Below are 15,182 nucleotides of genomic sequence, written 5' to 3' on the forward strand. Positions count from 1 at the left end.
CTAAAATAATTAATGTAATAAGTGAAACCATTAGAGCTGTGTTAAAGACAAAAATTTAGCATTACTTTCTATCCCTTGATACCAAAAAAATATTTGTGGGTAAAAGGCCCATTTGCTAGAAACCTTCCGATGTTAGAACTTAATCTGCACGAGGAAGAATTGACCAATTGAGTAGTGACCAATCGCTCGCTGGAAGTTCACTTTAATAGTGCTAATATTAGCAAAATTCAACATGAATATCCATGAATTTCGGAAAAGGCAATTAGAATTTTATTGCTATTTTCCACTTCCTGCAGCGAAACAGGGTTTTCTACTTTAAACAAGATTAAATAAAAAGAGATTAAAGTCAGTAGAAAAGCTGAGAGTAATCCTTACCACAATAAATTCTTGTATTAAAAAACTGTGTGCTTCCATCAAACCCAACCATCTCTGATTAAAATGTTATAATTGTATATTTGTTTGTTTTTATATTTAAAGATGTTAATTTTTTACATATTTTCTTTTAAATTTCATGCAATTCATGTATGTTCTGAAGAGAACATTGAAAAGCATTTAAAACAAATAAGTGTATTATTAAATATACCCAACAGAAATAACTTACAGTTTGCGAATATACATAAGTTGAGAAAAAAATAGGGAAATTTTATTAAGGGATCATATGTCAAATGCTCCAAAACACTCTCCATACACACCTTTGTATATTTGTATTATTGTACTTTATTTACATTTCTAACCCAGGGACTAACCCTGTGTAGGGACTACCTTGTCTGATAGTATTAAGATAGGGGCTGCATATTTGCTTTTTCCCTTTTCTTGTACTATAGACAAGTTTGGAAACACAGTGCCTGATACGGTCAGGAGCAGTCCCACGATGAAATGTCTGGCCATGTATTATTTTTTCTTTTACTGTACTCAGATTCTGCATATTTGCCATCCCTATATTCGATCTTCTTTTCAAAAACTGCCCTCCCATATCTGAATACAGTGATATCTCTTTATTATTTATTTGGTAATTATTAATTTTTCATATATTGTTTTCTTCCATAGTCCCATTTCATTATTGCACTAGGTTTTTAAAATTCTTTCACTTTTTCTCTACTACTTTACTTCCTTTTTCTACTTTCCTTTAAACCCCTTTTAATTCAGGCACTCTGTGTACTTCTCTTTTCCATGTTTTCGGACTCTACAAAACACACACACACACACTATTATAAATATATATTATATATATGACTATAATAGTGATTGTAGCGTGCCAAAAAATTTTAGCATCTTTAAAAATGTGCCACAACAATGGAAAAGTTGAGAAACACTGTTGTAAGGTATCTGGAGGTCTCATGATACGAGATTAGCATTCTTTATAACAAAGTCTGTTCATTTACTGCAATTCCAAAATGCCCAGGTATCCAGCAGATTATTTTCTGCCTGTTCATATGAAGCTGCACTAATTTTATTCAAATTTATTGCAGTTAGGGATGACTGTAAGGGAGTTTAAGTTTACACTGAAGGGTACATCAGTGCTTAAAGAATCAGTAAAAATAATGGTTTGAGGGCATAACTGTTTTATATTGATTCTTGAGGCATGTCACAGACATTCTCTCAGGTATGAGAAGCTAACTCACAAAATGCTAAAAAACAGCTTCCAGAGAAGATGCTACGCATTATTCTATGAATTTTCAGTGGTTCACAAAGTTTAAAGAGAACCATTTGTCCATCAAAGATATTCCTGAGCTGGACACCCTGTAACTTAAAAAAAAACCAATGATTCAATCTTATGTTTGTGATCTGATCAGGAGTGAGCAACATTTAACTATCTGCAAAGTTCTAGTGAAATTACTATTTCTTATGGTATATGTCAATTAATTTTAACACAAGATTTGAAAATGCAAAGCATTTCGGCCAAGCATCCTTAATGAAAATCACAGGAAGTAGTGAGCAGTGAGTTCTTCCATGTCAGGATTTTCATCAATGTGCTGCTGCTGCTGACTCATACTCTGTTTCTTCCATTATTAGTGATGATGAATTGTTGGGTGTATTGAATACAACCCAGAAGGCCAGGTATTTGCAATGGAAGACTGTCTTCTACAAGGCCCAAAAAAATATAAAGCCGATGTCAATCAAATGTAAAGATCATGCTAATCATACTTTTTGACCCATATGGCAATAAGAGAAATACCAAATTTGTTCCACATGCTCAAACAGTGAACAAGAAATACTACAAACCATTCTACTGATTGTGTGATGCTGCTCAGAGAAAACAGCCAGATAAAAAGAGCTTGAGGGAGGAATAAATATTTGTAACAGCACCTCTGGATACTTCGTACTTTCCACTCAAGAATTTTTTGCAAAGCACTCCACCACCTGTGGTCCTCACCTGCCATGCTCACTGAATCTTGCTCCCTGTGATTTTTTTTTTTTTTTTTTTTTTTTGCTTTGTAATAAGCTTAAGAACTCCTTGAAAAGATGCAGATTTTCAGTGACTGAAGAAATTATTCAGAATATGACACAGGAACTATTTACAATTCATAAAGCATTCTATCAGGAATGCTTCCAGAAAATGCAGAAGCAATGGAATTGGTGTATACAGCATCAACAAGAGTACTTCAAAGATGATTTATCTGAATAGCTAGTAAGCCTCATTTCCAAATATTAGTTCAGAGACAAACAATACTTGGGAAGTGAAGGGGCCTCTTGTTCCAGGTTCCATACTAATAAAGTAAATGTATTGTCCATCTGGAAAACAGTAATGAAGGTTTATTGAAAACTAAAAATGGGGTAATACAAGTAAAATATAATAATATAAAATGAGCACAGAAGCTTTCGAGACTATGGGTCTCGAAAGCTTCTGTGTGCTTCCTCAGCTGTAAAACACATAAAAATAAAAACGTTACAATGGAATGAAGAATGTGCCAGGTCTGGTCATGCTAGACAAACAAAGAATGTGCATGAGGTTGGTGCACATGATGCTGGGAATATTCACTGGGCAGAACTGGATAATTGTTGTTGCAAATGTAGGGTATATGCATGAGGTGTATGCCAATTCTTATCATATTGTAAGACAACCGCCTCCATGATTGGGTGCATGCACACACCTCTGTTGCAATTGAGGACACCATGGCAACCAGATATATGAAGTGACTCGAGCCACAACCATTGATGGCAGTGATGCGAGTGGTCAATGACTTCAGTATCACGCCGCAGATTTAGGTCATGCTGCATTAGCATTAGTAGAGGTATACAATGCAAGAAAGCAAGCTTATGCAGCATCAGCCAAAAATAACCCCTCCCATTTGTTCCAAATGCCTGTCCAGTGCAGCCTTAAATTTATTTAGGCTATCAACTTCCACAACAAAAGATGGAAGTCTGTTCCACTGATCAACCACACCACTGGTTACAGACAAATTTCCACACATCTATAATTGGTCCATGCACATCTATATGCATGGACCAATAGTGTTCTGCAACTGCAGAATGCTCGAAGTCAGCAGTCCGGATGGCCCTCTCATAATCTGAGATGCGGTCCTGGAGTCTCCTGGCAGTTTCTCCCCATATAGCAGCTGCCACAATTGTGGCACATGATGCGTTATATAGAGCCGCTTTTTAAAAAGTAGGGATGGGTGTTTTCACTCTCGAGACGAGAGATTGTAATTTTCTACCAGGAAGCTGCAAGCACTTTATCTGGTACCCACATACCAGATCTTAGAATCTTAGAAAGATGTTCTGAAATGCCTAGGTAATATGAGAGATGTAGGCATTAAAGATCGTCTCATCATACGGGGATGGGGGAGGGGGCTAGGGCATGTGACAAGCTCACAAGCCTGAAAATCACATTTGTCGTAAGCAAGATAGCCACAGTTTGGAATGGGTGTAAGCACGGGTGAGTAGGGCACGTGCGGCACTGAGTAAGTGGCCCGGGGCATGCACTGACCTGTAGTTAGTAAACTGGCCACCACACATGGGTTTTCGGTAGACGAAAGTTTTCAGACATGAGCCTGCACATTGCACCAGAACATCCAGAAAGGAGAGGGTGTTGTTTCATTCCAATTTGATTGTAAACTGGATGAAGGGTGATAGGGAGTTGAGATGTTGTAATAGCTGGGCTTCTGAACCTCGGGGGATAACTGCAAAGACAATTGTCTACATGCCAACACTAGAGGGTGATGGGGACTGGTAGGTTCAAGAATATGTGGTCTTCTAGTTCTTCCATCGCAATGTTTGTATTGACAGAGCTGACCGGCGCACCCATGGCTGTGCCATTTGCTTAAAGAGGGAGTTGCCAAAGATGACCACACTGCCGGACAAGAACAGATCGAGAGCCATACAAACATTCTCCATTGATAGTGAGATTCTGTTAGGCAAGGTGGAATCACTATTTAAAAGGCACCTTGTACATGTGATAGCTTGTGCACCGGAACTGATGGTGATGTCTTTGACGAGGTGCAAGAATTCCTCACTGTTGGAAGCGGTACAGGTGGTATTTCCTACAAGAAGTGTCAACAGTCGGGCGATATACTTAGAAAGCTTGTATGCTGGTGAGTTGCAGCATGAGACAATAGGTCTTAGAGGGATGCCTGGCTTGTGTACCTCAGGAAGCCTGTAAAATTGGGGAAGCTGACATCCTGTCACATGCAGCTGCCGACGTGGTTTTTGAGATTGTTTTAGATTTAAACCAGCCATTAATCAACTTATTGACTCTAGATTCCAACCACTCCAAGACTTTGATAGGAGGATCATGCACTGGTTCATAAATGTCGGGACTGAGTAGAAGGGAGAGGGATACTACAATTCATTTCCTTATTCAGATAGATTCATAACTACAGTGCAACGTCCTTTATCAGCAGGCAGAATGACTATGGTATCGTCTGAGTGAATGAAGAGCTGCGAGTTGACGACAGTTGAGGTTAGAGCCAATGTGGCAGGCACATTGTAGAATGGAACCAGTCTTAAAGAGAATCTCATTCGCAGTTTCTTCAGGAAGACGTGTCAGAGATGCCTTTACTCCCATGGCAAGCTCCATGATGGGAGGTTTTTGTGGTAGGATGGAAAATTTCATTCCAAAATTTAGAAGTTTGATTTGCTCACTAGATAAGTGTTTATTGCTTAGTTTAAGATGAAACGAGCTGACAAAAAAGACAAAATGAGAGTTACCCTCAGAGAGGTTTCTGCAAGTGTTAATTGCAAGAAATCTCGAATATTAATTTAGTCGCTTTTCGATCATCTTATATATATATATATATATATATATGTAATTTGTCCATGAATATTAGATTTTATTTACTGTATGTATAAAATATATAGAATACATTCTCATAATAATGTAATACATATGAACTGTTTATCCCAAGAGAGGGTCTGGTAATCTGGGGAGAGGAAGGATTGGATTAAATTACTATTCATGCAAATTCTAAAGAAACAATAAAAATAATTACCTATAATGCAAGAAACAACATACCTCACACACCACACTAGACCAGTTATACTTTGGAACTGTCTTTATTAGTGTTTCCATTTCCTACCCTCCCATCATTTATAGTGCTGATGACAATTTTTGAGTCCTCCATTCCCTCTGTATTCTTAAAATTTTCACTGTTATTGTTAACCTGAGTCTCTCCAGTTAAGGCAAAGTTTTTGTACATACAGTAGAGCAAGAAGATTCTGAACTTACTGCTGTCCTGTTAAGAGGTGAGTGAGACGGTTCATGGTCTAATATCTTGTTTCTATCATCATTTTCACAAAGCATATCAATACTGGAATGTGCTCTCTCGCCAGACAGCTTGGAATTATCTGTACAGTGTCTTAGAGATTCTTCCTTTTGGGTTTGTGGCTGAGATACTAAACAAGGACCATCATCTCCCATATTGGCTTCTTTTGAATCAGACTGTGCTGAGTGAGGATAACTAGTTATCTGAGGTGAAGGAAGTAATCCATTTTCTATAGTGGTGGAACCAGTTTTGCTTCTTTGATCATCAATTCCTACAAATTTAATTGGTTGAGAAGGGGGTTTTATTCCTAACTTTGGTCCAATTGCTTTCAGTGGTTGCTTAGATATTTTCCTAGTTAAAGGAGGAGTATTTATACATTTTCCAAGTGGAGATATGGAAGAACTTGAAGTTTCTGTAGGAGTAATACTGGTTGGAGACAAATCATCTTCTTTACTACAAAGTGATGAATCACAGAGAAGACCTACAGTTTCATCTTTATGGATATTACAATTCATTTTCTTTAAAATGGATTTTTTACGTGGACTTTCAGGACTCTTTTGAGCTGACACTTGTTCCAGAGATTTTCCAAAAAGTGAACTGCGATTTTCATTCCTCCCTAATTTAAAAAATAGAATTTAAAATTACCATTACAAGCCACCCTGTAACCATTAATATCTAACAATGTCTTTTTGTAAAGGTACAGTATAATTTCTGTGGCCACCTAAACTATTGGGTGCACTCTGTTGCAACATAAATTTGACTGGTGGAAGAAGCTGCCATTCTTTGTCATATGTTATAGACTTTTGACCAGTCAGATTGGATTCAGGTTTTGTTGTAACAGTCTAATAACAAATCTGTTTTCTGAAGAAGTTTGCTTTCATTGATAATAATGTTATGAGTTTATAACTGATTCTATTGCAATATGTTGTGTCAGCAAAAGAGAAACAGCAGCTAAAACCTTAATTAAATGTAGATTTTCAGAGCATACAAAATTAACAGAAAAGTTGATGATGCATCGTGGAGTATAAGAGTTATACTTCACGATGTGACTGTGGTGCTGATAGACAGACTGTGCAACATATTACTCAAGATTGTATCCTGAGAGCATTTTGTGGAAAACTGGAAGAGTTCCTGATACTGACTCCGGCATCAATTGAATATGTTATTAATTTGGATATACAGTTGTAAATATATGAGTTTCTCTTTTAATGCTGCCTTCCTTTTTTGTTATATGTATTCATTTATGTGTATTTTTTTTCCCATACAATAAATAAATGCTGATGCATGATCATCAAGAAAAAAAAGATACAGAAACTTTTTTTTACCAATTATTTTAAAAACTACTGCAGCAAGTATGACAACTGCACTGAGTAAGCGGCAGGCACAAAGGAATAAGTAATTTAGCAGAATTTTTTTTTTTTTTTTTTTTTCAAAATGATGAACAGCAGTGCTTATTTCAGAGATCTCCATACTATACTGACATCCAGAACTATGAAAAATGGGGGGTGGTAGAATTAATACACTGGCTGTGACACAAAAGCGAAGCCCAAAACATTTCTTAAATGGTTATGACATAGTTGACAAAAGAAAGATATATATATATATAACATGGAAAACTATTAGAAAAAAGCAAAATTAAGATGAGAGAAAGACTGTAACACTCATTAAAATAAGTTGAAAGTACTAAGAAACTAGAATCGCATACATGTCAAACTATACTTATTGGAAAAATTTGGAAAAGCTCATGATGTCTTCCAAAATGCTGACTGCCACAAAGCAATATTTTTACTTAAAAACTATCTATGTGCAAATTTCAACCGTCCAGGTCAAGCTGTAGTAACACACTGTTTTAAATTCAACTTGATACATACAGATTTTGTTTAAAAAAAAAAAAATGATAATTACAGATATCAAATTATCACATTTTCTCTGTAACAGTAGAGAACTTTTTTAATTATGAATTTTCCATCTACTAATCAAAAGATAATAATTTAATATACTGCACATATAAAATTAAAAATGATACCAAGTTTTGAAATCCATTTTCTGGGCTTCTCTGTCTGTAGTAGATCCAACAGATGGCTTTCAAAATGATACAACTGTTTTCAATTTTGTAAGTACACACTTACTGATTACCCTAAGATTAGTGGGTGCAATTGCAGCATAAATGTTTTACTACTTTTGTGGGCAAGTGAAATAATTTTCTATAATTATCAGTTATTTCAACCCATTAAAATGCCCTACACTATCTGCAGGAATTAATAGCACCCTCAATTGTGTTAGAAATGGGACAACACACATCTAAAGAACACATCTTAGAAATGGGACAACACACATCTTTTATGGAAATGTAATAGTTTGTTGAACAAGTGCACTTAGACTGAAAACTAAGGAAGCTGGCAAAATGAGAAAAATCCTTAAAGGAAATCACCTGATTGTGTGATGTGTGTGTGAGAGAGAGAGAGAGAGAGAGAGAGAGAGAGAGAGAGAGAGAGAGAGAGAGAGAGAGAGCACTGCTCATTATTTAGAAGTTCAAAGGTCTTGAGGGTAGAAATTTTCTTCAAAGAATTTTTGCTTATCCACATCCTTGCTAACCTTAGTACCACTAGTCTGAAGAAACCTCTTTCCCATTAGATGGGGGCCTGCCTGGTCTTCATCTCCTAGCATTTGGGGATCTGTGACACGACACTCTGAAAATTCATATGTCTTCATTTGGGATCAAATAAGCTTCTGTTGTGAGTTGGAAAAGAGATCAGATAAGAAAAAAAGACTGACAGAGCAAGAGTCATTAGTTTCTATATTTGTAAGTTTAGATGCTTTAAGGGTGGCCTTTCAGTTGTGCATAATGCTTGATCCAATGGGAAAAACCCTCTTCCTGAATAAAGTCTTTTTTATATTCACTTAACCTTTTTGGAATAAAGTTGTATGCACAAATGGAAACCTTCCTGTGGACTGAGGGCAGAAGAAATGGGGGGGGGGGAGAAGATGCATATTAATTATTTTTCAGCCAAGAGCCTCACACTTGGACTTTTGACAATTTTGTAATTCTGGGATCAGTAACCATAACTACATAAGATACTATAATGTTTGGGGAAAAGGGGGAGGGTTTACCTTTTAGTAGCATCTTCAGTAACAGTGGATCCTACTATTACTGAAGATATTTTAGGTTTGATAATTCTTCTTGGAGAATGGCAGGCCCTGCATACTCAGAGGACCCTCAAATATGACTTTTTAAGAAGCAGACTTTTAAAAAAATCGTGAATCTGGCCCACACATCTATCTTTTTGCAAAAAGTGATTGCTTATTGATTTTTATAAGTTTTTTTTTTTTCTTTCTTTCTTTCTTTCTTTTAAGGTAAAAAAGCCTTTCCCAGTTTCAAGGTCAATTATGTTGCATTAGAGATGCCATCTATTTTGAGAGGGATAGATAATCAAGTTAGTATAAATAGCTCTACTGCAGTTGTGAGACAAGCAGCTTTTGCATCTCTAAATAATATGCTGGTAAGCATTTGGTCCACATCAAGTTGAAACAAAAAAACTATTTGATTTGACCTGGGTTAACTGCATACATTTCCAGAAAAATTCTTTGGGTGCATGTGTTCATTGAATTAAAATCCATTTCTATCATATAGCTTAGATTTTTTTTACAGATCTGTCAGAACAAACATGATACTCTTTTTAAAGACTACATAAAATTCTCCAAAGCATAATTTTTTCTAGTAATCCACACTAATGTAACCTTTCATGATCAAAAAAGGATAACAAAAAAAAAAGCAACTATGTAAAGTATTTAGTATTATTAAGCAAAATATCCTTCAAACAATCAGATTCATGCCACAAGAGAGTTCCCCAACAGCCAAAGCACTGTACAAATTTTTAAAACTGTACCTTTATCTAAAAAAAAAATTAGAATAATCAAATTTGCATTTACAATTTCCTGCAAGAATAACAAAACTTAAATGCAAACAAATTTACATGGTTTTTAATAAGTTTTAAGTTTATTACTAATCTTAACACTGCTCGACAAAATTAACAGAAAAAAATGTTTTATACGAATATTTTATTGTGAACAGTGCACCGAAAATGAATATTTGACATAATAGGCATCCTGGTATGCAAATTCTGAGTATCCAATACAAATCAATCTACTACCTAACAGAGCTGCACATTATGCAAATTATTTATGCCTATAAAAACACTGGTTGCAACCACATCACTTCATTCCCATTTTTTTGGCTTGCTCATTGGGATAGCCACATCTACAGCACTCAGGATGGTAAGTCATCGTTGTTTAGATGATTCTTTGAGATGGAAAGCTGTTGGACAACTTGAAGCCAGGTAGTCACAGGTGGAGGTGTGGCATGTTGGCATAACATGTCATGCAGTGCTACTTGGCACTACAAAATCAGTTTCAGGAGAAAGGAACCATTATAAGAAAAGCTCGCCATGGTCACCCAAGGGCTACATCAATCAGAACAGACCACTATCTGGCTCCAGCAGCAAGATAGAACCCTATGATGTCTTGTCAGTAACTGTCTCTTGAAAGCTGCTGTGGCCACAGGTGAAAACATTTCCAACTGGAAATGTGGTTGGAAATGTTTTAACCCAAAAACCACCGCAGAGCTTGTAAAAACTGCCATGAACATGTGACTTGGAGCCCCAACAATGGTGGAGGTGGTGTTGTCATAATGATCAATGGCTGCACCCCTCATCATATTTTTAATAGGGGTACTGTAACTGCACAGAGGTACCGAGAACAGATCCTCGAATCCTATGTGCAACTTTTTAGGAGTGCAGATTTTCTTTTCATGCATGAATACGTCACTGCACATAGAGCTCAAGTGGTGGAGGAATATCTTGAAACTGAAGATATCCAATGACTGCTATGGCCAGCATGATCACCATACTTAAATCTGATTGAATATGTGTGGGATGCCCTTGAGTGTCACATTGCACGCTGACAACAAATTCCTCGGTCAGATAAGGTCTGTGCTGTGGAAGAATGGGATTTGTTGCCACAGAACTTTGTAGACACCTCAAATCAAGCATGGTTCATAGCTGTCAGCCTTGTTTAGCCACTGGAGGGGATTGTATGCCATACTGATGTCATGTGACCATATTTTTGAGCATCTTGTATTGACTTCTGTAATGTGACATTTTTGGTAATTCTTATACAATCTCTATAAATGCCCCTTATACCTGTCCCTTTTCTTGCTGTCTACTCATTTCATTGTTATTCTATAGCACACCACCATGCCAAATTTTGTCCTGCTTTATCACAAGCTGCACAATGCACAAGTAACGCCATGTTTTCTGCATGTTCTGTTAATTTTGTCGATCAGTGTATTTATGTATACATTTTACACATGCATGAAAAAAAGCAAAAACCTTAAAAATTAAAATATCTATTAGAGCGATGACCATATGAAGTATAGTTTCAATTTTTGACTGGTCATTAATTATGTAATAAGCATCAATATAAAAAGGAAACTGAGTTACACAAGCAAGATACCCTTCTCATAACGTTTTAGTGACAAAAAACTTAATTTTAATTTGAAAAATTTTTAAATTATGTTAATAATTTCAGTTTGATAAATTTAAAAATAATGGAAACCAATTTAATAAATAAAAAAAAAGCAAGATTCTCTCTCTCTCTCTCTCTCTCTCTAAACAAAGAAAATAAGCATTGTTTTAAAGCAGGCCACTTTTGTGAAATTTAATATAATAATAAAAGAACCCAGATATTGATTAAAAAAAACAAATTTTTAATGGCAATATACATTATCAAACATACTTTTAATCCCATCTAATCCAAGTATGTAACTGAATATTTCACTTCATAAAGATGAAGTTTTATATGCATTAAAAACCTAATTTTAGACTATGTATTTTAGTGCAATTGCATCATTTATACACAGCTATTGCAATAGCAAATTTGCAATAGCACCATCGTTTAAGTTACATCTCATATTGTGAATACCTCCATGACGAGTTGCCATGACATTGCACTACTTCGAGTAAGTAACGCTTCACCCGAAGGAGAAGACTGTTGTTACTTATTCTCAGTGGATACCACCACCTAGACGGCACCGTTTCAGGGCTATTTGGCCCTTCTTCTGTGGGTGGGTATCTACCCACCCACCCACCCACCGAAGCCCTGAAACAGTGCCGTCTGGGTGGTGGTATGTAGAGCTCACTAATCCCAGTGTCTAGGAATGGAAGGTTTTTGTTTCCTTCTCTTTACATTGCAAATTTAACATTTTTGTTAAGGTTATTAATATAATTATGAAAAGTGTTAATATCTTTAATGTGGCTCCCAATGCAATGAGGATAATAAATTTTCAAAAAATATATTTTAATTTATAATCTTTTTTATTTTGTTTATCTAATAATCTATAAATTTTTGTCAATAAAGATTCTATTAAATAATTAGACTAGCCTTAGATTGTGTTAGATGTTTTATTATTTCATAGTGGATATCATGGCCCAGTAGTACTTGCCCATAAGAGAAAGAGTGTTTCTCCTAATACTTTTTAGGTGAAGGGCTTGTAAAGTTCAAAGAAAAAATTTTTCCTCTTGAGGAAAAGTTTAATGCCTGTTTCTCACTTTTCTCTTTTAAGGCCAGAAACTCTGGGGGAAAAGAAAATTATGTTATTACAGAGGTTTTTGCAAGGGGTTTCCCCGAGAATATTTCCTGTCAGATCTGCAACTGATTATCCATTTGCAGTGTGATCTGATCTGATTATCCATTGTGCTCTAGGATCACTGACATCAGTTGCAAGTGATTATCCCCAATTATGATTTTTTTTTTTTTTTTTTTTTGATTTGGTAGTTGTTGGCGCATCAGCTTCTGTGGCCATATTGCACCTCACAAGGTTTTTGCAGTACTTTGATCCAAGCCCGAGGCGGGAATCGAACCCACGACCTTTGGGTTGCCGGGCAGGTACTTTACCCACTCGGCTAGCCCGGTCGGCCCCCAATTATGAGTAAGCTGCCTAGAAAATAAGATATCCAGTTAAATGAGATCTATAAAAACTGAGATTTATCACGTAGACATTAACAAAAGCAAATTCAATATAGACAAATTTAAATTGTATTTAACATGATAACTTGTTTTATTAATAAAGATAACAAAAAGAAAGGCATTAATAACTACAAATGTTACCTTTGCAGCACAAAGATGATCCAATTCCAACTGTAGATCTTGCAGATGTGTTATTTACTGTTTCATCATTTCTTTGGCTAGGTACAGTGGTAGTACAATCAGATGAATCAAGTGGTAAGTAAGCATTTTTACAAAAATCTACTTTATCAAAGTATCTTGATTTTAAATCTTGAGGCTTCGTTATAAATGGTAAGCTACTGACTGCACTTGGTTGCATCTCTGTTTGTGGAAGAGAACAGGCACTAATGACATTTAATGCTTTTGCTGCAAGCTCCTGTAGACTCCCAATAGACAAAGTGCTTTGTGCTGCCTGTGAATTAGGAGGACTAAGAGATGAAGGTGGTTCAACAGCAATATCTCCTCGCAAATCATTTTCAGGAGTTACACTCTGATCTGAAATATGAGATGCAACATACGGTTCATCTGCTAGATCTCCCTGGGAGGCAGCAAAGTAAGTATTACAAGTTGCATAAGTATCTGAACTGTTCATACTTCCTGCATCCCACTGTTTAAGAGTTTTCATTTCAATATATGTAGAAGAATCATAAGGTGACAGAAAATCTTGTTCTAGAAAAGTATTAAAATCCTACAAAGGAATAAAAACTATCAGCCCTGACATTGGTAATAAAATCATAACAATTTCATCATTTTATATTCCAAACAAAAATCGAAAAGAAAATTAGCACAAGAAATCAAAATATTACATTCTTATATTTTATAATGCAATTTTATTATTATTTAAAATTGATTGCTGTTTAATCTATAAATTTTTTTTCTCTCTTAGTAGGTGTTTGGTATTCACCCATGGGTGGTGTGAGGGGGATTTATGTCATTTCAGGCAGCAGATGAATTCATGCCAAGGTATTTCATTGAGCGAGTGTGGCTTTTGCTTGTTAACTTTGATATTTTTTAATTTAAATTTTTTCTTACCATTATGTACTTCAGTTTGATTTTCTATGCAAAAAAAAAAATTCTTTTTCAAATAATGATAGAGATGTTAATCATCATTTGTTGCAGTTAGTAACTATCCTTATACATGGCATGATAGTTTAATTTTGATAAATGCTATACTGTGTTGTGTGAACATTATTTAGACAATTTCATTAATTCATAATTGTATATTACAATACTCCAAACATGTTGGAGCACGGTGGTTCTTTCTTCTGCAGATAAATAGTTAAAAAACTTGTTGAAGATACCTATATAATTCAGAATTGTCTGGTGGTTAACTTGCTGGACACAAAGAAGAAAAAGAGAACAAGAGCAGGAAGAAAATTTGATACAAAGGTGACATTTCAGTACCCTTGCCAGATCTCATCATCAGAAAAGTTACAGGTAACTTATTGTCTGGATAGATGTCTATTGTGGGATCCATCAGGGTCACTATGAAAGAGTTCAGGAAGGGGGGGGATGGTGATCCTGCTGATGTCTCTTCTTCAAGAAAAATCAGCAGGATCACCAAATTGCTAATTGTTGCTGGTATGCAACAGTTTGCACTTTAAGATATGAGAAGAAGACAGCATGGACACCACAGATGGCATAATGTGCAACATCACTTTGGGTGACATTGTCAATTGTGTGTGTGTTGACTGTTTTCATCAATCCAGATTTGGAGCTTCTGAAGCATTTGTCCTATGTAATATTTCCCATGACCACAGTCAAACCTCCACATCTCTCGTACTGTGAGTGAGAAGAGGAAGGAAGGAATTAAGATACTGGTTTCAAATTTCTATTCTCAGTAAACAAACATTATGCTTCTTTGCTAGTTTATTGATACCATTTCCCCCAACCTTAGATGGAAAGGAAATATGAACTGGGGCCAATCTGAGGGGAAGGAGAGTAAAAACTGTCAATAGTTTTCTTCCAATTAGTTTTCTTAATCACATTTTCAGGGTATTGGTTCTGGTTTATATGTATTATTCAGCTGTTGTTCTCAATAATCAGATGTGCAAGTAGTGCTCTAAGGATCATGCTTTTTATTATATCTGCCTTTATTGGTGAGGAGTGATAATTTAAAATGGATAAAATGTCAGTGAGTTTTCCAAAGACAGAGGTATTGAGCTTGTTGCTGATGCAAATATCAGTGTCTAGGAATGGAGGGTTTTTGTTTCCTTCTCTTTACACTGCAAATTTAACATTTTTGTTAAGGTTATTTAATATAATTATGAAGTGTTAATATTTTTAATGTGGCTCCCAATGCAATGAGGATAATAAATTTTCAAAAAATATATTTTAAATTTGTAATCTTTTTTTTTATTTTATTTTTATTTCACTTCGATTGCCAGGTGCATATACTAAGTGTTCTGGGGGGGGGGA

The 15,182-nt window shown here is 35.6% G+C and overlaps 1 protein-coding gene across 2 annotated transcripts in view; it reads right to left on the minus strand.

The window, feature by feature from the left end:
- The window catches only part of LOC150087581 (uncharacterized), a 317,512-nt gene that overhangs the window by 23,150 nt on the left and 279,180 nt on the right, over nt 1-15,182 (minus strand). Inside the window, exons 5-6 of one of the 2 annotated variants that reach the window (XM_090371262.1) lie at nt 12,867-13,452; nt 5,453-6,318 (exon numbers count right to left, since the gene is read on the minus strand). In XM_090371262.1, the coding sequence (XP_090227388.1) occupies nt 5,615-6,318; nt 12,867-13,452 (1,290 nt within the window). In that variant the 3' untranslated portion in view covers nt 5,453-5,614. Of the gene's footprint in view, nt 1-5,429; nt 6,319-12,866; nt 13,453-15,182 lie in introns of both variants that reach the window. The other variant, XM_090371263.1, reaches the window with a different exon arrangement.

Source organism: Mastigoproctus giganteus, chromosome 4 (genome assembly GCF_048544385.1).
Source record: "Mastigoproctus giganteus isolate SK-2022 chromosome 4, ASM4854438v1, whole genome shotgun sequence".
Classification (NCBI taxonomy): domain Eukaryota; kingdom Metazoa; phylum Arthropoda; class Arachnida; order Uropygi; family Thelyphonidae; genus Mastigoproctus; species Mastigoproctus giganteus.